The following is a 26,922-nucleotide window of genomic DNA, read 5'->3' on the forward strand; positions in this document are numbered from 1 at the left end:
CAGTGTGCATATTAGCTAGAGAAAAGGCTAGACTGTAGTAACAGAGAAACCTCCTCCCCAAATACAGTAGGTTAAATAATGTAGACTTTTATTTCTCTCTCATGGAAGAGTCAGAGGTAGGTGGTCCAGGTCAATGGAATGGCTCAACTCCACGCAGTCATGCAGGGACCCAGGTCCCTCCCATTTTGCTTCATTATCCCCTTGGGATTCCTATCTGCACAGCAAAGCTAGGTCTTGGGTATATCAGTGCTCTGGCTTGGGAACAGGGAAAGAGCATGGAGGAACATGCCAATGCATTAAAGTTCAGTCCTAGAACTAGGACACAGCCCTTCCACTCACATTCCGTTGGTGAAAACATAGTCACCTGGCCACACTGAGCTGCAAGGGAGGCTGGGAAATGTGATCTCTGTCTGGGAAACCATGTTCCTCACGATAGCTCTATTGCTGTAGATGAAGTGGAGAATGGGATTTGGTGGACGATTAGAAGTCTCGGCCATAATATGTATTTGTTAGTACTACTGCATTAAGCCCCATCTGTCTAAGGGAGTGGTGATGACTTCTCAGCTCTGCCCAGCACTGATCCTCTGACACTTTGCTTCTTCTCATGGCAGTTTTAAGAGCAGGAAGTGTGGGGATGCCTTTGCAGAAGCCCTCTCCAGGAGCTTGCCGACAATGGGGAGGCTGCAGATGCTGGGGTGAGCCAGGCCTTGGAGCTGAGAAGGGTCTTCAGCTGGGGATGCCTGGTACTCTCCTCCCTCTCCTTAATCCTATACAAGGCAGATTCCTGGCCTCGCCCTTTTCCCCTCCTCGTTCCTCCCCACCATCTTTGCTTACTCTGTAGGTTAGCAGGAAGTAAGATCACTGCCCGAGGCATCAGCCACCTGGTGAAAGCTTTGCCTCTCTGTCCACAGCTGGAAGAAGTCAGGTGAGTGATCTCCAGGAGGGCTCACTGACTGGGGAGATAAGTCACTGCCCAGGTCCCAGAGCCCCCCTGGGGCCTGCCTGGGGCCTGCATGTTCCTCCAAGTCTGACCAGTAGTTTTTCACTGAGACCCAGAGAGGGAAGGCATCAGTCCAAGTACTCAGCAGGGCTGAGTCCAAACCCAAGGCTCCCAGAGTCCCCAGAGCAAGGCTTCCTTCATCTAATATTTTGGACCATCTTGGAGGAGCATGAGTGTTAAGTTATCCCTTGTGTTATCCCTCTTTCTGCAATCCCAGGAGAAGGGATGGCAGTGCGTAGGCAGGAATCAGGCACTGTGGGTACACATAACTACATGAAGCACCGCACACCTTCACATTTGTGCACACATGTCTACACTTGCACAGAAGTACACAGGCATATGCAAGAATATGCACCCACACATGCCCACTCATAGGTGTGCACATGTATGCAGCGCACACATATACAGTTAACTGCATGTACACATTTAGATGCCAGCACACTCTAACTAACTAAGCTCATATGCACAAATATACTTCTGCCCTGTGTCTGGGACTGAGTACCATGGGGAGTAGTGGGACCGGTGACCCTCCTCACTGGCAGGATGCTGCTAGTTTATATGGCACTTTTATGACATTTAGAGAAGGCACTCCTTCATCCACACAGATGCAGCTTGTCACTAAGGTTCAGCACTTGTTGAGTGAAAAGAATAAGTTGGACCACAGTCCCTATTGTCGTCTCAGCTGGGCATCTGTGAACAGTGATTAGGCAAGGGTTCAGAAGTATTGAACTTGTTGACACTTTTTCCAGGCTATTGAGGGTGACTTTAATTTTGTCTCCCATCACCCACCATTGTTCTCAATCACCCTCACTCCCCTCAGCTCATCAGTCTCCCCAGCTAGGAACCCAGGCAGGGCTGACTTGTGAACAGGTGGGGAAAGTGGGGTCAGAGAGGAATGTGCTTGGCTCAGGGCTCTGGGTGAGTCAGGGCCACAGCTGAGACTGGAAGCGACGCCTGCAGCATCCCAGTCTAGACTTTACTCATTGCCTGCGGGCCTCAGACGCATCCCAGACATAAGCCCTGGGAGCAGGGGCTGGATCTCCTCATTGCACTTCATGAAGAGGCCATCAGGCTGTCTTCTAGATTCCTTGAGCCACCAGGCAAAAACTTCCCTATAGGAACCAAATAGACCCAGAAGTGAGGCCAGCAGAGGGTCTTTCCTCCTAGCTGTGCCTGTTGGAATCCAGCGAGCAGGCCATCGGCTCTTTCTGGGCCCCTGTCTTATATCTCCCACATGAGGGTGGTCATCCTGTCACTTGCTAACTGGGGCTTGCAAGTGCCCCAACCCCAGGGCAGAGAGACTGGGCCTTCATCTCCTTGCAGTTTTCGGGACAACCAGCTCAGTGACCAGGTGGTGCTGAACATCGTGGAGGTTCTCCCTCACCTACCACGGCTCCGGAAGCTTGAGTAAGTGATCGTTCCACTGCCACTGCAGCCCAGTCCCTCTCTATGCCTGAGTCACTTCACTCCCTTACAAGGCAAGGAAGGTCTGGGGCCCATGGGATAGGGGATTCCACTCCTGACACCTTTGCCACAATCGTGCAGCCTGAGCGGCAACAGCATCTGCGTGTCAACCCTACTCTGCTTGGCAAGGGTGGCAGTCACGTGTCCTACCATCAGGATGCTTCAGGCCAGGTAAGCAGAAGGAAGGGGATCTTGGCCTTCAGGGCCTTGAGAAAAGGGGAGGGGAAAGTGGGATGGGAAATGGAGGAGGCCCCTCGTCTGCAAGACAAATCTGTGCATGCCCTACTGTTTTACTCAGAGCTCTACCTTCAGAACCTAGCTCAGGCTTGGCACCTGGTACTTGGTATATATTGAATTAATGGATGGATGAAAAGATGAATTGATGGATGGAAAGATGGATGGGTGAATGTAAAGATGGATGCATGGATGGCTGGCTGGCTGGCTGGCTGGATGGATGGATGGATGAAAAGATAGATTGGTGGATGAAAAGGTGGATGGATGGATGAAAAGATAGATGGGTGGATGAAAAGATGGATGGATGGATGGATGGATGAAAAGATGGATGGGTGGATGAAAAGATGAATGGATGGATGGATGGATGGATGGATGAAAAGATGGATGGATGGATAGATGAATAGATGGATGGATGGATGAATGGATGGATGAATGGATAGATGGCTAGCTGAAAAGATGGATGGGTGTATGAAAAGATGGATGGATGGATGGATGGATGGATGGATGGATGGATGGATGGATAAAGGAATGAGTCAACAAGTCTACAAAGCACAGGCATAGCCAAAGGAATAGTTAGCCATGTGTCGCCCTCCATGATGTTGAACCAACATAGCCAGTTTGGATCAAGGGGTAGGTTAGGTGTCATGCTTCTTAATCACAAAAATTTCTATTAAAAAATTTCAGCCTGGCCCAGTAGCTCATGCCTGTAATTCCAACACTTTGGAAGGCTGAGGCAAGAGGATTATTTGAGCCCAGGAGTTCAAGACCAACCTGGGCAACATAGTCTCTACAAAAAATGAACAAAATTAGTGGGGCATGGTGGTGCATGCCTGTGGTTCCAGCTACTTGGGAGGCTGAGGTGGGAAGACTGCTTGAGCCCTGGAGGTTGAGGCTGCAGTGAGGTGTGAACACACCACTGCACTCGAGCCTGAGTAACAGAGTGAGATCTCCATCTCAAACTTAAAAAGAAAGAAAAAACTCACAGAATCCTTAATTTTTATTATATTTCTTGTGCAAATTGTTTTTATGACTTTTTAAAAGACTCTTGAAGGATTCATCAAGCAAAGACATAATCAGTATATCACATGCCTGATTTGAAGCACTTTTGCTGGTTCTGTTATGTTTCCCCGTCAATTGCAAAATCAGCTTCATCTGGATGTTTGGACATTTGGGGCAGAAAAGGGTGTGCCTGTGGTGGGTGATGTGCTGGTTTCCAGTCCCTGGGTTTCATAGTTTGGTATCTGATCCTGCAGGAAGGCGGATCTCATCTTCCTTCTTTCCCCACCCACAGAGACAACTGCAGAGCTACAAAGGTAAGAAGCCAAGAGGCGGTGAGTCTGGGACTATCCTTAGAAGCAACTTGGGCTCAGGCAGTTGAGGGGAAAGGTGACCAAGAGACTAGGAAGAGCTGGGATATGGGGATTCTTCCTGCTACTGCTGCAATGAGGAATGAATTACTGCTTAGGTTGGCAAAGGATTTTAACTTCCTCTAGCGTGTCCAGAACACATCTGGTCCCTGGGGAAGGAAGCATCCCCAGAAGTCTCAGAGGAAGGCAAACCCTTGGGGATGACATAAAGATATTGTTAGACTGGCATTACTAGATGGTGAAAACTCTGGGAAAGTCCTTACAACTGAAAAAAGGCAGAGAGGGCAATCACGGTACCTACATCTCAGGGTTGTTCTGAGAATTAAGTGAGTTACTACACTTAAGGAGTTTAGAGCACTGTTAGCGTGCAGTGGGCAGTCAAATGCTGGCTATTCCAGCTGTGCATGGATTCCAGCTTGGTAAGTCTTGGATAGGCCAAGAAAAGGAAGTTGCTTTTCCCTAAAAGACCATCACAACTGTGCTCTCCCACACTTTGCTCTCCTGGCTAAGACTCAGAGACAGATGTATGTATGCCCCTGAGCAATCTCTTTCCCTTCTCTGGGTCTCAATTTCCTTGCCTGTATAATGACCTGGTAAGGTAGGACCAATGTTGCTGGGTGTGGTGGCTCATGCTTGTAATCCTAGCACTTTGGAATGTCAAGGCAGGAGGATATCTTGAGTCCAGGTGTTCAAGACCAGCCTGGGCAACATAGCAAGACCCCATCTCTAAAAAAAAATTAGCCAGGAGTGGTGGTGCATGCCTATAGTCCCAGCTACTCAGGATGCTGAGGTTGGGAGGATCGCTTGAGCCTGGGAGCTTGAGCCATGATCACACCACTGTACTCTAGGCTGGGCAACAGAGAGAGACTCTGTCTCAAAAAATGACCCACTAGGACCATTGTCACTTTCTTTCCCCTCCAACTGCTTAAAACTGTGATGCTCAGTAGGATAGCCACTAGCCCCATATGGCTATTTAAATTTAAATAAATTAAAATTAAGCAAAATGAAATTATCAGTTCATTAGTCACATTAGCTATACTTCAACTGCTCAATGGCCGTAGGTGACTAGTGGCTCCCATAGCGAGTGGTACAGATGCCAGGACATTTCCATCATTGCAGAAAGTTCTATTAAACAGGCTGGCATGGTGCCTCATGTCCGTAACCCCAGCATTTTGAGAGGCTGAGGGGACAGGATCACTTGAAGCTAGGAGTTCAAGACCAGCCTGGGCAACAGGGTGAGACCTCCATCTCTACAAAAAAAAAAAAAAAAAAAAAAATAGAATAGCTGGGCATGGTGATTCACTCCTATACTACCAGTTGCTCAGGAAGCCAAGGTGGGAGAATCACTTGAGCCCAGGAGTTTCAGGCTGCTGTGAACTAGGATAGAGTCACTGCACTCCAGCCTAGGGACTGAGTGGTTCCCTGTCTCTAAAAAAAAAAAACTGGTTAGCACCAATCCAAAAAGTCTGTGAAACCAGGCTCATAATGTCCTAGCTTCCCTGCATCCCCTAACGCTCCCTTAGCCCAGTGGGGGAGAGTCTGTGGTTTACCGTAGCCTGGACTCACTGCATACAGCTCATGCTCCTCGCCTTCTGAACCACAGACAGCACATCCACAAATGGAGACCATCATGTCATCGACAATAGCAGCTTCTGTTTACTAAGCTTCGATTTTACACTTATGCTGGGTACTTGGACGTACATTGTCTCGTTCAATCCTTCAGGTACCTATGTGTCAGATGTTGTCATCTCATTTTAGAAAAGAGAAAAGGGAGCCAACGGCAGTGACTTGCCCAAGGCCACATGGCTATACACGGCAGAGCCAAAATCTGAATAAAGGTTCCATTTGACCTCAAACCTTTTGCCCCTCCTGCTCTGCTGAATCACACCTTGGGCATCTGTAAGCAATCTTCTTTGTTACCAATTCACTTTGAGTTGTGCTTCAGGGTCTTCAGCCTCTAGAAGCCAAGGAAAGAGGCTTGATCCACCAAGCCCTAGATGCCTGAGCCCAGGCCAATATTTGATTTGTTCTTGCCAGAGCTCCAGACCTGCAGAAAAGCGATGGCCAGAGGAAAGGGGCTCAGAGCAGAAGCCTGACACTCAGGTACCTTGGAGGGATCTATTGCCTTAGGAGGGGGATATGATGTGGGGGAAAGTCCCAGGTGAGGGAGAGCAGGGCCAGGGAGGAGAAAGGGAAAAGCAGATGAGGGACAGGGAAAGGATTAGCCGGGTGTGGTGCCCATCCTGGATAAGCCATCCTGGCTTGAATAAGGAGCATCTGTCATAATAACAACAATAGCTACAACTTTGGACCCTGGCTATATATATGCCGGGCATTGTGCTAGAAGTTTTATATCCTTTACCTCACTGTAATTCCTTTAGAATATCTGTGAAGTACACGTTATTTTTTCCCTTTGAGGGAGGAGGAAACTGAGTCTCAGACAGGTTAAGTCCCTTGCTCAATATCACCCAGCTATTAAGAGGTATGGCCAGGATTAGACCCAGTTCTGTGGGCCCCCTGACTGGAGGGGCCATGGAGTAGCTGTTTTCCCTGAGCCCTTCTGTCCCCGATTCCTACCCAAGGCTGCAGAAATGTCAGCTCCAGGTCCACGATGCAGAGACCCTCATAGCCCTGCTCCAGGAAGGCCGTCACCTGGAGGAAGTGGAGTGAGTATCACGGGAAGTCCTGGGGTAGGAGCCAGAAAAGGAGGTTGGAGAGGGTGGGCAGGGCCTTGCCTTTTGGTGGGTGGTGTGGGGGAGGGGCATGCTGCCTCATGAAGAATTTGGGGGAATCAGATCATTGTAACAGCTGCTACTATTCAGCACTTGCCCTGGGTCAGGTGCTGTGCTAGGGACTGTACATGCCTCCTCTCATTCACTCCTCACATCTCTGTGATGTAAGCATTGTTACTGTCCACTTTTTATAGAGGAGGAAGATAAGCTGCGGAAAGGTAAACTTGCTCAGGGCCACACAGGTAGGAAGAGTCTAGGCTAGGGTTCAAGCCCAGACAGTCTGGCTCCCAGCCTCATCCTCATAACCACTGCTACCTCTCTTGCTGAGATCTGCCAAGTAGAAACCCCACCACAACTGGGTCTGCCTTCCAAACCACAGTCCCTCAGGGTTCCCCCCATACCCTTCATCCTTCTTCCAGAGTAGGGTGGGATAACCTTCTTTTTTCGGGATGGAGAAATTCCCATGACGTCCAGGAGCCGATGACAGTAGTGCTTGGGGATGGATGGAGGCTCTGTCATGTCCCTAGGAGGGGGGCCCCTCCAGGAAACCTCCATGTGAACATGAAGGCAGAGGATGGAATGCCATGATGTGTTCTGGGGCGAGGGGCCCCACCTCAGGGGAAGATGGATGGGGTGAGGGTTGCCATGGTGATCACCTCTTGATCCTGGACCTCGTCCCATTGGGAGAACCAGGATGGAATTAGGTTTTTTTTGTTGTTGTTTGTTTTGTTTTGTTTGTTTTTTTGTTTTTGAGACGGAGTCTCGCTCTGTTGCCCAGGCTGGAGTGCAGTGGTGCAATCTCGGCTCACTGCAAGCTCTACCTCCTGGGTTCACACCATTCTCCTGCCTCAGCCTCCCAAGTAGCTGGGACTTCAGGTGCCTGCCACCACGCCCGGCTAATTTGTTTTTGTATTTTTAATAGAGACAGAGTTTCACTGTGTTAGCTGGGATGGTCTCCATCTCCTGACCTTGTGATCCGCCCACCTCTTGCTCCTGAAGTGCTGGGATTACAGGCGTGAGCCACCACGCCCGGCCAAAGGTGGTTTTTTAACAAGCTCACACACTTCTACCTGCCTCACCAGCACTGAGCATGCCCCTCCCCAAGTGCTGGCACCTGCAGAAACAGCCCCATCACATGCCTGGTTACACAGCCACCTCCTAGCCCCCTTGCCCTTCTCCCACATTTAGTCCCTCCAGATGGACCTAGAGGTAGTGCTCAAAACTATCCTCTTTTCCTCCACCTTTCTAGTCCAACCCACCCTCATCTCTTACCTGGATGAACCCTTCGCCTTGCCCTCCTTGCTGGCTTCCCTGCTTTCACCCTGGCCACTTCCACCTGGCAGAGAGTAGATTACATTTCACTGATGCCTGCCCCCTTCACTCCTTCCCACTGCTCAGCATAAAGCCCACATTCTAAACTCCCAGGTGGTCCAGAACCCTGCCCCCAGCCTCGCAAACCCCATCTGACCCCATCCTTCCACTCAATCTCCAATGCAGACACACTGGCTCTCTTTCAGGTCCTTGTATGGGTTATGCCACAGGACCTTTGTATGTACTGCTTCTACCACCAGGAACACCCTTCCTCCATCTCTCTCCCGCCTTTTACCTACTGAACTCCTTCTAGTACTTTCAGCAAGTACCTTAAGCATCAAAGAAGCCATCCTCGACTCCCAGACTAGGTCAGATGCCCCCATAATCATGAAGTTTATCACAAAAAGCAATTATGTAGCTTGCAGCATAAAGGAAGAGTTGAGGGTGGGGCCTTGAAGGCAGGCTGCCTGGGTTCAAATCCAGGTTCACCCTCGAGCAGGTGCCTTAACTACTCTGCACTTCAGTTTACTCATCAGTAAGGTGAGGATAATTACAGTGCTTACATCATCAGCACTATGAGGACAAAATAGGCCAAAAGTCACAGAAGCACCTAAGATGTTGCCAGGCATGTGGTATGCAGTCTGTTGATTTCAGTTATTATCAAGGTTCATTCCTGAGAGCGATGCTTTGACTAAAGTCAGCAAAGAAAGAGTAAGTGATGGGGATTGAGGGAGGACTCTAGCCCCACAGTACGTGCATTGGGCCCCTCTGTCTCAGCCTCTCAGGGAACCAGCTGGAAGACGAAGGCTGTCGGCTGATGGCAGAGGCTGCATCCCAGCTGCACATCGCCAGGAAGCTGGAGTGAGTTGTCCACCCCACTGCTGGGTACCAGGGAAGGCCCTGTAGAGCCCCAGGTGGTCCCTGTGTTCATAATCAACAGTAAGGGTGCTGATCCACTGCCACCCCTGCTTCCTCCCAACTCCAGCAAAGTCAAGATGGTTCAACCATGCCTTGCCTTCACCTCTGGCATGAGCCACTCTCTTAGTCCAATCATCCAGCACCCTTAAATGTATAAAATGCATTTATTATAGATCAATGGCTTGGATTCCAATTCATCTTTGTAGCAGCCCTGGAGTAGGGTGAGGTGGGGTTTTGCACTAGGGAGGTGTCATGCTGGGGTGCTGGGGTAGGGAGTGGTGTGTTCCTGTGGGGATACACTGTTGGTGTGAGGGGTGGTGAGATGGAAAGGAAGGCTATTAGGCTGCTGGGTGTGCTGTGGTGTTGCGTGGGGTGGGGGTGATGTTTGGGTGGGGGTGTCTTAGGGGTCTTAGATCAAGTGTGGGTTGGGGTTGGGGAGAGTTGAGATTGGGTAGCAGTGATTTGGGGCCTCGGCTTTGGATTTCAATCCTGGCTCTGTCACTTAGTAGCTTTGTGACCCTGGGAAAGTAATTGAATGTCTCTGGGTTTCAGTTTCCCCCTCTGTAAAATGGGATTACATGAAACCATATATGTTCGAAGCCTTTTGTACAGAGTCTGGTACAGTCAGGGCTCAGAAAATGGTGGTTATTTTACAGATGAGGAAACTGGGGGCCAGAGAAGTAAAAACACTGAGTTCTTGCTGTCAAGCTGGATAACTTTATTCTCCAAGTGGGGTTGGGGTATCGTGCATTTCTTGGCTCACTCACATGCACCAGAATCCTTTGAGATCCCCTGGCAAGGGACCCAGGACAGCCAGGAGTGACAGCCAGCAAGCTGCTGAGCCACGAGGAGGGGCTAGAGCTGGCTGGGGCTGGGGACCTCAGCCACATGCCAACAGCTGCCTTCTGCTCTCCACAGCCTCAGCGACAACGGGCTTTCTCTGGCCGGGGTACATTGTGTGCTGAGGGCTGTGAGTGCATGCTGGACCCTGGCAGAACTGCGTATCAGGTGGGAGCTCCCCCAGACCACGGTACCCAACCCCCATCATGCTCTCTCTAAAACCCTTGAAATTCCTTCTGGGCCCAGGCCTTGGGACCAGCAGAAGATGCTGCTGCTGTCCCACCCAGACCCCGTTACAGCCAGCACCCCTCTTCCTAGCTGCTGCGGATATAGGCTGCTCACAGTTTATACCTCTGGAGAACTACCCTTGGCAGAAAAGAGCCAGAGATGCCTGGGAGGATACAACCTCTGCTTCCCCCTAACCCGGAGTGGCCAATGACACAGGCAGAGGGCACAAGTCTCCAACCCAAACTCTCCAGTGGGCCAAAGTTCCCTGGGGACGAGACCAAGGACCTGCTCCGTTTGGCTTCCCTCAGTCCCTGACTGTTTCTCCTGAGAGCAGACTGTCAGTCCATGACTTGCACAACTGACAAGCGACATGTGACCCCCTACCCCATTCACAGACCCAGCCTCTGCCACTAGGGAATCCTATTTCTGTAAGTCTCGCTGTTGAGTATGGGGAGCTGAGGACGGATGCTGATTAATGTCAACTCAGTTCCCACTCGGAGGAAAGCCTCATTCTCAACCGAGCAGGGTGGTCCCTGCTTTAAACACCCCTCAAGGGAGGAGAGGGAAGCCGATTCACCCAAAAGGTAGATGAGGGGACCTCGGTTCACTGTATATGATGATTCAATAAAGGGTCCCTAGTGCATTCCGAGCGATGCCCTATTCACTCCCAGGAACTTATACTAAATAAATTATCATGATTGTGCAAACACATTCAGCTGTAGGGAAGTTCACCTACACTTTGAGCCCAGAAGTTCAAGACCAGACTAGACAACATAGACTCTGGTTATAATTGGAAAAAAAATGAAAATAACTGGAATGTTTAACCGAGGGATATTAGTTAGACTAAGTTACTTCCAGAGAGAACTCAGTGGAACCATGGAAAATAAATGATAATATAGTTGCAGTTTTAATATGGAGGGTGACAGGGGATTATTAAGTAAACATAAAGAAATTTCTTTGGAGACAGGATCTTGCTCTGTTACCAAGGCTGGAGTGTAGTGACACAATCATAGCTCACTGTAACCTCCAAATCCTGGGCTCAGCAATTCATCTCTCTCAGTCTCCCAAAGTGCTGGGATTACAGTCATGAGTCACTGTGCCTGGCAATTTTTTTTTATTTTTTGTAGAGATAGGGTCTTGCTATGTTGACAAGGCTGCTCTCAAATTCCTGAGCTCACGTGATCCTCCTGCCCTGGCCTCCCAAAGAGCAAGGATTATAGGTATGAACCACTGCACCAGGCCAAACATAAAAATTTTAAGTCATCATCTTAAAAGATTATAAAAGATTATAATAAAACTTTTCAAGATACGCAATGGCAGAAAGAATGGTATAATCTGGGCCAGGTGCTGTGGCTCATGCTGTAATCCCAGCACTTTGGGAGGCTGAGGCAGGTGGATCACCTGAGGTCAGGAGTTCAAGACCAGCCTGGTCAACAGGGGGAAACCCCGTCTCCACTAAAAATACAAAAACTAGCCGGGCATGGTGGCGTGCACCTGTAATTCCAGCTACTCGAGAGGCTGAGGCAGAAGAATCGCTGGAACCTGGGACACAGAGGTTGCAGTGAGTTGAGATTACGCCACTGCACTCCAGCCTGGGAGACAGAGCGAGACTCCATCTCAAATTAAAAAAAAAAAAAAAAAAAAAAAAAAAAAAGGCCGGGCACGGTGGCTCACGCCTGTAATCCCAGCACTTTGGGAGGCCGAGACGGGCGGATCACAAGGTCAGGAGATCGAGACCATGGTGAAACCCCGTCTCTACTAAAAATACAAAAAATTAGCCGGGCGCGGTGGCGGGCGCCTGTAGTCCCAGCTACTCAGGAGGCTGAGGCAGGAGAATGGCGTGAACCCGGGAGGCGGAGCTTGCAGTGAGCCGAGATCGCGCCACTGCACTCCAGCCTGGGCGACAGAGTGAGACTCCGTCTCAAAAAAAAAAAAAAAAAAAGAGAGAGAGCATGGTATAATCTGTTCCCATCAATAATGATCAAGTATCAATAATTATTTGTCACCCCTTCTTCTAGCCCTTAAAAAACTAATGTTTAAAAAAGAGAATCTATAATTTAATCCCATTTTTGTAAGACAAAAATTATTGCACTAGAAAAAGGAAGTTTTGACGGACCTACTCCAGAGGTTACCAGGGGTAATCCACACATACTTTGAGTACAGACAGAACACTGACTAGCAGAGGGAGGGGGGTTCAGCCTGGGGCTAAAAGAGAGAGCACATAATTTGTTTTCTTTTAAGACTTGCCAGGAAATGGGGCTTATTTAGGCAATAGATACATTTGTGAAATATCTGTGGTAGAAAGATTTCAGCCCTCGGAGAGCTCCGAGGAAGTCAGAGGGGAGTCAGAGGAAGTGGCTGCAGCTGGAGGCAGGGGGATGGCACTTGAGAGGTCCTCCGGGGCCAGGGGTAAAAAGTGACAGGCCAGCCATGGTGGCTCACACCTATCATCCCAGCACTTTGTGAAGCCAAGGTGGGAGGATCACTTAAGCCCAGAAGTTCGAGGTCAGACTAGACAACATAGACTCTGTCTCTACATGCTTTTTTTTTTTTTTTTTTTTTTTTTTTTAATTAGCTGGGTGTGATGGCACAAGCCGGTAATCTCAGTTACTCGGGAGGCTGAAGTGGGAGGATTGCTTCAGCCAAGGAGGTAGAGGCTTCAGTGAATCATGATTGCACCACTGAACACCAGCTTGGGCAACAGAGTGAGACTCTGTCTCAAAAAAAAATAGCAACAGGGAGCCAATAACCTCTTGCTTCCTCACCCCTCTTTTCTCTTCACAGCCTGCAGCACAAAACTGTGGTCTTCATGTTTGCCCAGGAGCCACAGGAACAGGAGGGGCCCCAAGAGAGGTAGGGCCCGATTTCACCCCAACTCCACGCTCAGTCAGGGATATTCCCCTCTCTGCCCTCCACAGCTGGGCAGTGCCAGTGAACTGCCACGGTGACCTGGACAAATTCACGGAAGAGCGGGAATTGAGCAGGCTTGGCAAAGGATGCAGCCCCAAAGCAGGAGGGTCCAAAGCCAGACCACCTCCGCCTCTCTTGGTGCCTGAAAGGAGCCCCAGTGTGTAGGAAATAGACAGCATGCCAGGGCGGGAGTTGGGTAGCTGGAGGGGGATGCTGGGGGACTGGAGCCCTCCGGCCTGAACCCAGGGGATTGTCTGGCCTGTAGCTCTGGTCTTGATGGGAACTTCTGGATCCCTTTCGCACAAGGACCCATTAGGGTCCTGGATTGCCCCAGCCCAGCACATGGGCAGAGACTCAGCTCTTCGCTCCCGAAGCCCACCCACAATCTCTTCTGTAGAGTCTGAACTACTGAAGGCTCAATTTGAGCTGGGGCTGACATCTCTGAAGCACAGATGAGGAGGAGGATGAGATTAATGGTAATAGCAGTCAAGGTTAATTGAGCACTTGCCATGTATGCACCAAGCACCGAACTAAGGTGGTTCACATGCAGTCTCCCAGTGAGAGGCTGTGATTTGTCCAGGGTCACACAACCAGGAAGTGGAGATGCCAAATTGGCACCAAGGTCTGACTGACTCTAGGTGGAGTATAGGGCTCAATGGTGGAAGGCCAGGCTAAGGATGGATTCTGGAGATGGAGGACATGGCCTTTGCTCAGCCTGGCCTTGGTGATGTCCCTCCAGGGCTGCATTTCTTGACAGCCTCACGCTCCAGATGCACTCTGAGCTGCCTCTGAGCTCCCGAAGGATGAGGTACAGTGATGGCCTCCAGCCCTGTGTGTGATTGATTCCAGCCCCTTCCCTTCCCCTGCTCAGAGCCTGCTCCCAAACCTGCGCCCAGGCCCCACGTGCTCCCTGAAGCATGCCTGATCCGCTGTGTCCAGGAGTCATGGCCTGGCTTCCCTACCTCCTACCTCCCCTGCCCAACCTACCCCGGACAGGGCTCACAAGGCAGCCCCCTCAACCACCTTCTCAAGCCCAGGGGACCCCACTCCCCTTAGCTCCCTGACCCCCAGCAGCTGAGGAGTTGTGAGGACTCTGAAAAGAGGTGAAGGGGAGCACTGGGCTCCTTCTCTCATGATCCTGGGGCCAGGGTGTGGGGGCTCCCACAGCCACTCTTCCTGCCTTCTCTCTGGTCTATGTCTGTCCCAATCTCCCTATGTCCCTCTGCCTGTTTCTCTCATTTCTTCCCTCTCTCATTGTATGTTTCTGTTTTATCAGTTTATTTATCTGTTATTTCAGTCTTATCTGTCTTCCTCTGATCTGCTCTCTCTCTGAATCTCTGTGTCTTGGTTTCCTTCCGTCTGTGTCTCTGCCCACCTTCTGCCTATATGTGACATCCTATGGGTGTGGTGTGTGTTAGTCCCTCTTTGTCCATCTGTCTGGGTGCCAGATGCATCCCAGTCCCTCCTCTCCTGCAAGCCTCTTTTTCTGCCTCTGTGTCTGGGGGGTGGGAAAGCGGCTCCTTCCCGCCTCTGTTTGGTGGGACATGCAGGGCTGTGGTTTTGCCCCTGGGCAGGCTGACACATTGTGGCCTCCAAGCAAAGCACCTAGAGCAGCTCTGCAAGGCTCTGGGAGGAAGCTGCCACCTCGGTCACCTCCACCTCGAGTGAGTGGTTTGTACGTTGGAAGGTGGGTGGGTGGGGCCAATTACAGTGAGTTAGTTAGTGTTGGTGTTTGTGTTTGGTTTTTAAGATTTAGATCAACTGTTCTTTCCCTGCTGAAATCAGAAACCCCTTGGAGAATCTGGTGAAAGTTGTGACTCTTCCTCCCAAAATACAGATCCCCCATGTCTGACACACTCGGAGGCTCACCCCTGGTCCTCCAGAGGTCCATGAACCTCAGAATAAGAACCTAGGGGAGACAACAGCTGCCCATGCAAGATCTGCTGAGATCTGGCCTGGCAGCCCAGGGCTGTGTCCAGTTTCAGGAAGTTGAGTAACTGGAATGCAGGGACCATGCTGCCAGCAACCCACTCCCCTCCTGCTGATGTTCTCCCCTCCCTTCTCCCCACCCCCAGCTTCTCAGGCAATGCTCTGGGGGATGAAGGTGCAACCCGGCTGGCTCAGTTGCTCCCAGGACTGGGAGCTCTGCAGTCCTTGAAGTGAGTAACCCGCTAGGCAGAGACTCTGAGGCTGGGGTGGGGTGGGGCGGAGGGTGGCGGGGAGTAGGGGGAGCGTTCTCTGTCCCATCCCCATCCTTCCTGGGGTTATTGTAAAGATTAAATCAGAAAATGCATGAAAATTGCCCCTAACACAATGTAAGTGCTCGGTGAAGGCTAGCTGATAGATGATTCTTACTCAGAGAGTCTGTGACTCAATAATCCCACTTCTGATTCAAGGTTTCGCTTCTGGAACCTGTCTCTGCAGCTCTGAACAGGCTTTCTGAGGCCACCCTGGGGAGGGCAGGTGTGGGTGCGAAGTATGACTAACGGCTGGCAGCTGTTATTCTGGCCCTGGGGTGCCGGAAGGGGCTGGGGCTGTTAGCTGGGCTATGGTCAGGGTAGGCCCCAGGGAGGGTTTGTACCAGACAGGACATTCAAGCAGGGTACCCAGGGCTGCCAAGGAGCCCTGAGTACCTGGCAGAGAGTGTGTGGGAGCAATCCCCAAAGTTTGCCTGCAGTGTACCATAGTTCTTGATCCCTAAATGCCCTCGGTCCTTTTGGCTCACAGAGTGCTCCCTCCTCCCAAGCTCTTCTGGGCCAAAGCCAGAGGAGCCCCGGGGAGAGGTCACAGGTACTATATTCCAGGCTGGCTCTGTGACACACGCTTTGCTGTGTGACTTTGGGCAAGTTACATCCCCTCTCTGAGCTCCTGGTTCCCAGTCAGTAAATACATAAATTGCAGGCGTGGCCTCTGTTGGTGGCTACAATCTCTGGAATGAGTGCTGTGGCCTAAGGATCTCCTGCTCACACCCTCTTTTTGTGCAATGCTGGGAAGGAAGGGAGTTGCCTTGGTTCCTGTTCAGGGCCTGCACCTGGGAAGGAAGGAAGGCCTAACCATTGCAGGCAAATTACATGAAGACTGCAGGTTTTAACACATCCTCATGTGACCTTCTTATTACTCTGGACTCGTGACCTGGTGCTGTGAGGGTCCACACTCGCCCTACCCGTGTCCCGGTGGGAGGGGAGTGCAGCATTAAATAGTAAATAGAAAACAATGACAAGTTGACAGGAGACCCTGAAAGAAAGGAGATGCTTTGTTCCTGCTTTCTGAACAAGAGACCCCACATTTTCATTTTGTACTGGGCACCACCCCTCCCTTATCAGGTGGAGAAAACGAGGCCCAGCTCCAGCCAGAAAGCACTCCTCAGATCCATCACAAACCTGGGTTCCCATCTCAGCTCTGTCACCAACATGTCTCATAACCTTGGGCGAGACCTTGCTTCTCTCTGGGACTCCGTTTCCCCATCTGCACCAGGAGGACTTGAAAGGGGCGCTCTCTGACCATCTTGGGTTCAGTGGGTTCTGTCATCTAGGACCAGGGAGCCCTCCCCTGCCCTGTGCCCTGACCACAAAGAGGATGTGTTTGGGTCCTGAGTGACCTCCATTGTGCCACTTCTGTGATCTCCAGCCTCAGTGAGAACGGTTTGTCCCTGGATGCTGTGTTGGGTTTAGCTCGGTGCTTCTCCACTCTGCAGTGGCTCTTCCACTTAGACATCAGGTGAGCGTGCCTCTCCGCCCCCAGCCCTGCCTCTGTCCCCCATCCCACAGGCCATCTGCTCCCACGTGAGCCCCTCATCCATCAAGTTCATGCCGAACTATCATCCTTAGCACCTTGGGCAGTATCAGATCCAGAGAGCATGTGATGGGTGTCCACTGAATGAATGAATAATCAAATGAATGAATAAGTATGGCCTCATGGATGCTCAAATTTCTCCAAATCCACCATTAGAGAGTTCATTGATTCTGCCTCACTCATTCTTTGGATTGTCGTCGGAGACTTTTAAGAAATCTGGGGGCCAAGCACTATGGCTCACCCCTGTAATCCCAGCATTTTGGGAGGCCAAGGTAGGAGGATCACTTGATCCTAGGAGTATGAAACCAGCCTGGACAACATAATGAGACCCATCCCCACCTCTATAGAAACTTTTAAAATTAGCCAAGCATGATGGCATGCACCTACTTGGGAGGCTGAGGTGAGAGGATTGCTTAGGCCCAGGAGATTGAAACTGCAGTGAGTTGTGATCACACCATTGCACTCCAGCCTGGGCAACAGAGCGAGACTCTGTCTCGAAGAAAAAAAAATATCAGGCACAATGGCTCACATCTGTAATTCCAGCACTTTGGGAGGCTAAGGCAGGAGGATCGTTTGAGCCCTGGAGTTTGAGACCAGCCTGCTCAACATGGCAAAACTCCATCTCTACAAAAAATACAAAAATTAGACAGTCATCATGGGGCATGCCTGTAGTCCCAGCTACTTGGGAGGCTGAGGCGGTAGGATCAGTTGAGACTGGGGAAGGTTGAGGCTGCAGTGAGCCATGACTGCACCACTGCACTCCAGCCTGGGCAATAGAGCGAGACCCTTTCTTTGAAACAACAACAAAGAAGAATTTCTTACCTCATTGTTCATTGTGAGAATCAAATGAGAAATGTCAGTGGTGTGTTTTGCACATGCCTTGATACGTGTAATTGTTGCTTAATGTGTTTCTTGTTTGCTGAGAAAGCAGGCCACCCCAGGCCCTCCTTGCCCTGACCAGTCTGGGTTCTTGCCACTACCAGGGAAGTTGGTCTTTGCCCATTTTCAAACTGCTGCCTTCTCTCTGCTTCCAGCTTTGAGAGCCAACATATCCTCCTGAGAGGGGACAAGACAGGCAGGTGAGAAGGGAATGCTCAGGGTGGGGGAGTCCCCTCCCACTCTGGTCCCCATCTGCTGCAGGTCCCCCACCCCCCAGACCCATGCTAACCACTCAGTCCTCAGTTAAACCACCCAGGTGGGGCACACGAGGTTTAATCACCACTTCAGTAACCACTGCCCCCTCCCCCGCTGCCCTGTAAATTGTCAGTAATCAACTGCCCTGTTTTCCCCTTGGAAGGAGGCAATGCAGATGGGAGGAAGGAAGGGATATGGTTGGGAGAGGTACCAGAGCAGAGCAGGTGCCAGCAGATTGCTGCTGTGTGGGAGGAGACAGGAAAATATTTGTGCTTTTGCCTTTCGGGGAATTTTGTACACTCACCCCTTCATACATGTCACTGCCCTTTCACGCTCTGAAGGCAGGGGCCGTTGGTGCTCTGAAAAAAAAAGTTTCCATGTCTTCGCAGTAAACAACCAATACCATTTTAGCTCTTCATGATGTTCCCGGCTGCCCTCTAGTGGGATCAGGCCTCTTGGCCTCAGCTGGGAGCAGTGGCAGAGGACAGGGTGGGCCCAAGTGCAGCTGGCTGGGCAGACAGAATCCACAGCTAATGTGTCAAGAAAAGGCACTGCCACACAGGTGGGCTGTCAGGAGCCAGGGGTGGCTCAAGCCTGGGTGGTCTTGCTTCCCAGGATAGGATCTCTGTTTCTGGGGAACTCCTGGGTTCTTGAAGCCCAAAGAACTGACATACAGGGAGGCAGAAGTCACATGATGCCAAGCAATGGTCAGAGAGGCTCTGTCTTGGATCCTTCTGCCTGCTCACCTGGACAGGAACGAGCTGCTGGCTTTTCTAACTCGGGCTTCCCTTCCCTGAGCCTCAGTTTTCCCATCTGAACAATGAGGGACTGAACTAGGATCGAGTGACTTCATTGTCTCTGAGATGCCTTCCAGCCCTGACTTTCCAAGTCTGGGAGTCCAATGTGGGTGATCTGAACCTTCCTTTCTAAACGATCCCCCTCCTAGGGGTATATGGGCTGGCCTGGGAGTCCGTGGGGGTGATCTGAACTCTTCTTTCTAAATGATCCCCCTCCTAGGGATATATGGGCCACTGGATCTTCGCCAGACTTCCCAGCTGGAGCCGAGTTCTTGGGGTTCCGTCGGCGCTGCATCCCCAGGAGCCTCCGGTACTGTCCCAGCACTTCTTGTTTGGGGGTAACCACAACAGGGATGAGGCGTCAGAGGGGGCAGAGCTGGCAAGGGCTAGGGCTGGGGATTGGGATGGGGGGAAGAGAGGGAGTTTAAGAGAAGAGGAAAAGAAAGAGTGGTGGATGTGAGGGGTGCTGGGAGTGGGGGGGCTCTGGGCCCTGAGGGGCAGCTCAGCTGGCCCATGCCCTGCATTCTCCTTGGAGAGAAGATTCCACATTTCTGTGAAGCAAACAGAGCAGCTCAGCCACTCCCTGCCTGGGGTCTCCATCTGCTCTAGGGAACACCCATTTTCCAGAAAGAAAGGGGTTGGCCTCTCTCCCCACAAATGCACTCCCCATCTGCAAACTCTGCCATGAGAGGCTGTGAGACCCTGACTTGGCCCCATCTCTCTCTAGGCCTCCAGGAAAGTAGAGGCAAGTGAGGCCCTGGGAAGGACATTTCAATTTCACTTTTAGCACCAGGGCAATGGGGAGCCACAGAGGGTAACAGGGAGAGGCCTGGTCAGATTTGCAGTGTTAAAATGTGAGACACGGCCGGGCGCGGTGGCTCAAGCCTGTAATCCCAGCACTTTGGGAGGCCGAGACAGGCGGATCACGAGGTCAGGAGATCGAGACCATCCTGGCTAACACGGTGAAACCCCGTCTCTACTAAAAAATACAAAAAACTAGCCGGGCAAGGTGGTGGGCGCCTATGGTCCCAGCTACTCGGGAGGCTGAGGCAGGAGAATGGCGTAAACCTGGGAGGCAGAGCTTGCAGTGAGCTGAGATCCGGCCACTGCACTCCAGCCTGGGCGACAGAGCGAGACTCCGTCTCAAAAAAAAAAAAAAATGTGAGACACTTGCGGGGCGGAGAGGGATTGCAGGAAGGCAAGAGTGGAAGCCCAGAGGGTGTTAAATGGTCAAGGTGAATGAGGATGGTGGCCTGGGCTCTGGAGGGGGCAGTGGGGAGGACTTGGAGAGTCACTGACAAGGGCAGCTGGGAACTCAGGGTCCTGCACTGTTGCTGTCAGGGCAAGAGGAATGGGGGCTGCAGGGGAGATTCGGGAGGGTAGCGAGTGCCCCACAGGGGAAGGGGCCTGTGGCCTCCCACTTAGAGTGAGGGATGATAGGAGGAGAGAGCCCCTGGGGCTAGCCAGGGACCCTGGGCTTTCTCTGATCCCCTGCCCTGCCCATTGCCCCTTTGCAGCCTCAGTGAGTGTCCTCTGGAGCCCCCAAGCCTCTCCCACCTCTGTGCCACTCTGAAGGAGTGCCCAGGACCCCTGGAACTCCAGTAAGTAACGAAGACACAGCCCCAGAGGGCGCCATGTGGGGATCTGCCCAGTGACCTGGGAGGGGGCTTCCTGGTTAGAAGCCAGGTGAGTCTTTCTTGGTTTCTTCCCACCAGCCCTGCCCCACGAGAGTCCCCTGGCCTTTGGTAGAAACTTGGCTGTTTCTCGGCAGCCCCCAGCCTTAGGCAGCACATGTCTCCCACTGGGAGATGTTGTGCTGGTCTGGGGAAGCCTTCACCTGCACCATCCACTCAACTCAGGGCACCTGGGAGCCCTGTCTACCTCCAATCCCACCCCTGGAGCTTTACCCGGGCCCTCACTTGGACCCGCCTCCATGGCTGGAGCGTAGCACTTCTGAAAGCCCTTCCTCAAGGCACCTCCTGTCTCCATGGGGTTATCACCTCACTCACCCCAGAACACCTGGGTCTGGGACCAGAGACTGGACCTGGAATCAGGACTCTTGGCTCAAAAGGGCTTTAACTCCCTGGGCCTCATCTTCCTCATCTGCACAGTGGCTGGTCAGCCTTTCCTTTTATTACAGTAATTACCTTAAAATAAAGAAATCCAAGAGAAAACCTGCCTCACCTAAACAACCTCTTCTCTCATCAAATCCATGTTGTCATGTGTCCACAGGACCGTCTACTCCTTGTCTATTTGCATATTCAGTTTCTACCTGTTTGCCATCATCGACTAGCTGCATTCTACAGTTTCATGCACTGTGTTTTCCCAGCATCTGTGTTTTCCATTTTGCTTCAGTCTTTTTTCTTGCTTTCCAGCCCCATCTCAAATGCCCTTCCAGCCCTTCCAACCAGATAATCCAGTTTGACCCCCTGGAGTATGGCCTTCCCATGTCCTTCTCCAGGTTCAAACACATAACCATAAAATCATTATCAGACCTACACTATTTTTTTTTTCTGAGGCAGAGTTTTGCTCTTGTTGCCCAGGCTGGAGTGCAATGGCACGATCTCGGCTTGCTGCCACCTCTGCCTCCTGGGTTCAAGTGATTCTCCTGCCTCAGCCTCCTGAGTAGCTGGGATTACAGGCGCGTGCCATCACACCTGGTTAATTTTTGTATTTTTAGTAGAGACAGGGTTTCATCATGTTGGCCAGGCTGGTCTCGAACTCCTGACCTCAAGTGATCCACCTGCCTGAGCCTCCCAAAGTGTTGGGATTACAGGCATGTGCCACTGCGCCTGGCCCAGACCTACCCTATTAATGGTAATTCCTTAAAGTCATCCAATGGTCAGTGGTCCCTGATTGTCTCTTAGTTGTTTTCACAGAGTGTATACTGATGCCTTTTAATACTAAATTGCCACAGTATAGGATGAGCTGCAAGTTATTCCACCACACCCTTCAAGAGTCTAGATCAGGGGTGTCCAGTCTTTTGGCTTCCCTGGGCCACATTGGAAGAAGAAAAAGAATTGTCTTGGGCCACACATAAAATACACTAACACTAGTGATAGCTGATGTGCTAAAAAAAAATTTTTTTAAAACACCAAAAAAAATCATGGTGTTTTAAGAAAGTTTACGAATTTTTGTTAGGCTGTATTCAAAGCCATCCTGGGCTGCATGCAGCAGGCTATGTGGGCTGGACAAGCTTGGTCTAGATTGAGATCCAAACTGCTTCTAAGTGTTGTATTTTATTTTGTGTAGCACTGCAGTCAGTGCTACAAAAAGCACTCTTACATGATTTGACTGTTAAGTACCTATTGTATACCAAGCACTGGGCCACATCCTGGGAACACAAGGAGACTGGGATGCAGGCTCTTCTGGCCAAGGCAAACCACTCACAGAGGAAGCTTCATATAAAAAGCCCACTGGGGGCCTGGTGTGGTGGCTCACACCTGTAATCCCAGCCCTTTGGGAGGCCAAGGTGGGTGGATCATGAGGTCAGGAGTTCAAGACTAGCCTGGCCAACATGGTGAAACCCCGTCTCTACTAAAAATACAAAAATTAGCTGGGCATGGTGTCACACACCTGTAATCCCAGCTACTTGGGAGGCTGAGGCAGGAGACTCGCTTGAACCCAGAAGGCAGAGATTGTGGTGAGCTGAGATCGTGCCATTGTACTCCAGCCTGGGCAACAGAGCAAGACTCCATCTCCAAAGAATAAATAAATACAGCCTGGGCAACAGAGCAAGACTCCATCTCAAAAGAATAAATAAATAAATAAATAAATAAATAAATAAATAAATAAAGCCCACTGGCAGTGCTGGGTGGTTTGAGCACAGGTGGGAGTTTCAGGGCCCCCTCCATCACCTGTGGTTCGAGAAAGTGCAATAGTGAATATGAAAGCACTTTACCAACTGTAGAGTACTGTGATCACTTGCAGGATTATTGTTATAAATAGTCATCAAGGTACTCAATGCTGAAGTCCAGTGACTAACCAACTGTGTGCTGGGGTTCCACCGGGGAAGCCAGGGAAGATAGATAGTGGGGCTCCATCCCCACTCCCTGAATTCAAGCACTGCAGGTCCACTTTGCCTGTGTACATACGGGCATATCATGTGGGATGTGGTAAAGAGTGAAGATTCCATTGCTTAAAAAATAAATAAATAAATAAATAAAAGGAGGGTGTAAGCACCTCCTTTGCCAACGAGAACCCACGGTGTATTTGGGGTCTGGTAGGACACTATACGGGAGGTGTTTCTGGAAAGACCACCCCTCAATGAAGGCCCCGGTCCTGACTGTGCCTCAGCAGCCTATGCCCAGTCCCTGGGGCAGAAAGGGTAGAGTTGGGCTTCCAGCCTGGGCCCTGGCAGAGGCTCCAACATGAGGCTTCCAGCCCCAGGACCACAGACTGCTCCTCCCGCCCTACCCTGCCCCCCAGCTCACCAAGCCAGTTGATGTGGGGTCCCTGCACTCCATGCCTCCCCTCCAACCAGCCAGAGGAGAAAGCAGCGGAGATGGGCCAGGCTCTTGGAGGCCCCGGAGAGGGGAGAGGACAGCCTGCAGAGGATGAAGGAACAGAAGGAGAGGAAGGGGAAGGTGGAAAAGGCAGCAGGAGAACATAGTAGAGGTCTGCAGGGTCGGGAAGTGGCTCCAGGCCCCCCAGGAAGGGGCTGTATGTAAACCCCAGGGCGCTCAGAGTCTTAAGTCGTCCTGGTCCTCCATCTAGAGCAGAGACAGCAAGGGAGGTATCTGGAGTTTCTCCTAAATGCACTGGGTTCTGACAAATTATCTGGACAATGATGAGCTGGTTGGTCTGGTGTTAGTGGGCAACTAGAGACCTGAGCCAGTCCCTGTCTCCTTTGCTGACCTGTTGTATGTGGAATTTCCATTGTCATATCCACTCATCTGGGTTGAGGCAGCATTGTTTTCTTTTCTTTTTTCTTTCTTTCTTTTTTTTTTTCTTTTTTGAGACGGAGACTCTGTCACTCAGGCTGGAGTGCAGTGGTGTGATCTTGGCTCACTGCAACCTCTGCCTCCCAGGTTCAAGCGATTCCCATGCCCCAGCCTCCTGAGTAGCTAGGACTACAGGTGCGCACCACCACGCCTGGCTAATATTTTGTATTTTTTTTAGTAGAGGTGGAATTTTGCCATGTTGCCCAGGCTGGTCCCGAACTCCTGACCTCAGGTGATCCACCCACCCCAGCCTCCCAAAGTGCTGGGATTACAGGCATGAGCCACTGTGCCCAGCCACATTCTTTTCTTAACAAACATGTTTTGCAGAACACTGACCTTCATGGCCCTCAAAAATTAATTCTGCTAGTCCATTTAGTTTGGGGAAAAGTCTGCTGTAGCTCCTTGGAAATTCATAATGCACAGCAGCCTATCACAGCCTCAGAGAAGCCCTGCAGCAAACAAAACCATTTAATTTGGCTTAACCCCGTATTTTCCAAACTTACAAGACCTTCCTCTTCTTCCAGCCCCACGGATAACCCACGGACCCAGTGCTAGGAGAGAATGTTTCAGGTGACCCTGGTTAGGTCCCGTCTCCAGAAGGCTCTGGCTGTGAGGCCGTGCTTTCCGGGAAGGTTTTCCCCATCTCATCCACATGCTTGGTTTCACAGATTGTCCTGCGAGTTCCTGAGTGACCAGAGCCTGAAGACTCTGCTGGACTGCCTCCCTCGACTCCCTCAGCTGAGCCTGCTGCAGTAAGATGAGAGTTTTTCCTATTTCCCAGTTCCTTGTGCTCATGTCCCTAAGGCTCCTCCATGGCAAAGCTGTACCTGCCCTCTAGCCCCTCAACTCCCCTTTACCCCCTCCAACCCCCTCTACCTGCTCCGTTCTTCCCTTAGATTGTTTTCTCATTTTACCCGGCACAACTGGGGACTCAAATCTGCTTCCAGTTCCACCCTAATACTTTGTCAACCTCAGGGGTCATCGTTTGCCTCCTCTGCGTCTCAGTTTCCTCATCTGACAAATGGGATTAATATTCTCCGCCCATTCCCCCAGGGTTGGGACTCAAATAAGTTGTTCTAAAATCAACTTAAGAAATGGAAGATCTGTGACAAATGAGCTGTCCTACTTCACCCTACCCACGGGAAGGTCACCCACTCGTAGAAAGGGGCTGTACAGATGTAGGTCCTGTATATATCACACACTGTTTTTTAAAGATCACTATCAAACTCTGCAAAAAAGGAATTTAAGCAGCATCCCCCAAAGTATTAAAACTATTTTCTAATTTCAGCTCAGACTGGTTAGAACTTTAAAAGGATTTAGGCCGGGTGCGGTGGCTCATGCCTGTAATCCCAGCACTTTGGGAGGCCGAGGCAGGCGGATCACCTGAGGTCAGGAGTTTGAGACCAGCCTGGCCAATGTGGTGAAATCCCGTCTCTACTAAAAATACTAAAATTAGCCAGGCATGGCGGTGGGTGCTGGTAATCCCAGCTACTTGGGAGGCTGAGGCAGGAGAATTGCTTGAACCTGGGAGGCGGAGGTTGCAGTGAGCCGAGATCGCACCATTGCACTCCAGCTTGGGCGACAAGAGCGAAACTCCATCTCAAAAAAGAAAAAAAGAAAAGAAAAAGAAAAAAAGTTTTAGAAGAAAAAGAAAAATTAACTTTCTTACTTTAAACATTCTTCTAGTGGTGGGGAAAGCAGCTGCAGCTGAGATGAAAAAATACAACAGGAAAGTAAATCATAATGTTAATAACATCAGTGCAAAGGCTGGGGCTCTCTGGAATGCCTAAGATGGCTCACATCACCTCCAGGATCTCGTTTATGCTTGGGTTTTATCTGGGAGGGAGGGAGGAGACGTGATCACATTCCAGGGGTAAGTATAGCCCAGCTCACAGCACCCCATGGCACCCTGTAATAGTCCCCCCTGCCTGGAAAGAATGAGTCAGAAAGGACTCCTTTGGACATAAAAGGTGGCAGGTTAAAATTGAACAGGTTGTTAACCTCAGACCAGAGAGGAACTTCTCTTTGCCTAAGTCACACAGCTTCACCCCGACTCCTTGTCTGCCTTTGGAGTGGGGTGGTCAGCCTGACCCCTTGCCAGGGTTTAAACTTTATAGTACTCAGCTTGTAGTGCTTGTGCCCCTACTGTGGGCCAGGCACTGTGTGAGGGGCTGGAGACACAGCAGAAAAAGTTGACTATGTCCTTATCTTCTTGGAGCTCATCTTACAGTAGTGGGAGCTGAAAAATAAAGTAAAATAAGATGAACTTAGCCAGTTATAAGGGAATTTTCTCGGGATATGGTGAAGAGTGGCTGGAGAGGTGATTTAGATGATGGCAGAAGCCATCGGCGAACGTCTCTGAGGAGGGATGCTGAGCTGGGACCTAAAGGAAGACAGAGAGCTCACCTTGTGAAGAGCAGGGAACTGCATTCTAGGCAGAGGGAACGGCATGTGTGAGGCCCTGAGGCATGATTAAGCTTGGTGGGCTCCAGGAACAGCGCAGAACCAATGCAGTGAGAGCACAGTGGCTGGCAGGGACAGTCCAAGGAGAGGAGGAAGAGAGAGATGAGCTCAGGTTGGGTCGCACAGGGCCTGGCGCCCATGGGAAGAGTTTAGACTTTTGTTCCTGGGAACATGAAAGGGAGAGGAATAATTTGGGTTTTCTTTCTTTCTTTTTCGTGGGGGAGGGTGGGGACAGGGTCTCACTCTGTCACCCAGGCTGGAGTGCAATGGCGCAATCTCAGCTCACTGCAACCTCTGCCTCCCAGGTTCAGGAAATTCTTGTGCCTCAGCCTCCCAAGTAGCTGGGATTACAGGCGTGTACCATCATGCCCGGCTAATTTTTGTATTTTTAGTAGAGACAGACCAGGCTGGTCTCAAACTCCTGACCTCAAGTGATCCACCCGCCTCGGCTTCCCAAAGTGCTGAGACTACAGGCATGAGCCACTGTGCCCGGTCCTCATTTGGGTTTTCAAAAGTTCAGTCTGAGTGCTGGGTAGAGAAGGGATTGGGAGATATGAGTGGAAATGAGAATGGGAAGAGATGTGTGCAGCAGGTTGAAGGATGCTGGGGGCTGATCATTGCTGGGGTGGGATAGAAGTGGGTAGACTCAGGGTGGATCTTGAGAATGGAATTTACAGACAAGCTGATAGGACGATTACTGGGTGAGGCAAATGGAGGTGCTGAGGCTGCCTCTGAGAGCAAGGTGGACCCATCTCACTTTCTCTAAGGCAGTGGTTTGTAACTGGGGGT

The 26,922-nt window shown here is 50.9% G+C and overlaps 1 protein-coding gene across 4 annotated transcripts in view; it reads left to right on the forward strand.

Moving 5' to 3' along the window:
* Positions 1 to 26,922, forward strand: part of NLRC5 (NLR family CARD domain containing 5) — a 93,893-nt gene that overhangs the window by 39,714 nt on the left and 27,257 nt on the right. For all 4 annotated transcript variants that reach the window (XM_030925096.1, XM_010365463.2, XM_030925098.1 and 1 more), the window contains exons 7-24: positions 612 to 695; positions 842 to 925; positions 2,324 to 2,407; positions 2,546 to 2,635; positions 3,952 to 4,011; positions 6,103 to 6,168; positions 6,648 to 6,731; positions 8,886 to 8,969; positions 9,945 to 10,034; positions 12,879 to 12,947; positions 13,744 to 13,812; positions 14,579 to 14,668; positions 15,080 to 15,163; positions 16,632 to 16,721; positions 17,831 to 17,875; positions 18,948 to 19,037; positions 20,245 to 20,328; positions 24,339 to 24,422. In XM_030925096.1, coding sequence (XP_030780956.1) covers positions 612 to 695; positions 842 to 925; positions 2,324 to 2,407; positions 2,546 to 2,635; positions 3,952 to 4,011; positions 6,103 to 6,168; positions 6,648 to 6,731; positions 8,886 to 8,969; positions 9,945 to 10,034; positions 12,879 to 12,947; positions 13,744 to 13,812; positions 14,579 to 14,668; positions 15,080 to 15,163; positions 16,632 to 16,721; positions 17,831 to 17,875; positions 18,948 to 19,037; positions 20,245 to 20,328; positions 24,339 to 24,422 — 1,431 coding nt within the window. The remainder of the gene's footprint in view (positions 1 to 611; positions 696 to 841; positions 926 to 2,323; positions 2,408 to 2,545; positions 2,636 to 3,951; positions 4,012 to 6,102; positions 6,169 to 6,647; positions 6,732 to 8,885; positions 8,970 to 9,944; positions 10,035 to 12,878; positions 12,948 to 13,743; positions 13,813 to 14,578; positions 14,669 to 15,079; positions 15,164 to 16,631; positions 16,722 to 17,830; positions 17,876 to 18,947; positions 19,038 to 20,244; positions 20,329 to 24,338; positions 24,423 to 26,922) is intronic.

The sequence above is a fragment of the Rhinopithecus roxellana genome, chromosome 20 (genome assembly GCF_007565055.1).
Source record: "Rhinopithecus roxellana isolate Shanxi Qingling chromosome 20, ASM756505v1, whole genome shotgun sequence".
In the NCBI taxonomy this organism is placed as follows: domain Eukaryota; kingdom Metazoa; phylum Chordata; class Mammalia; order Primates; family Cercopithecidae; genus Rhinopithecus; species Rhinopithecus roxellana.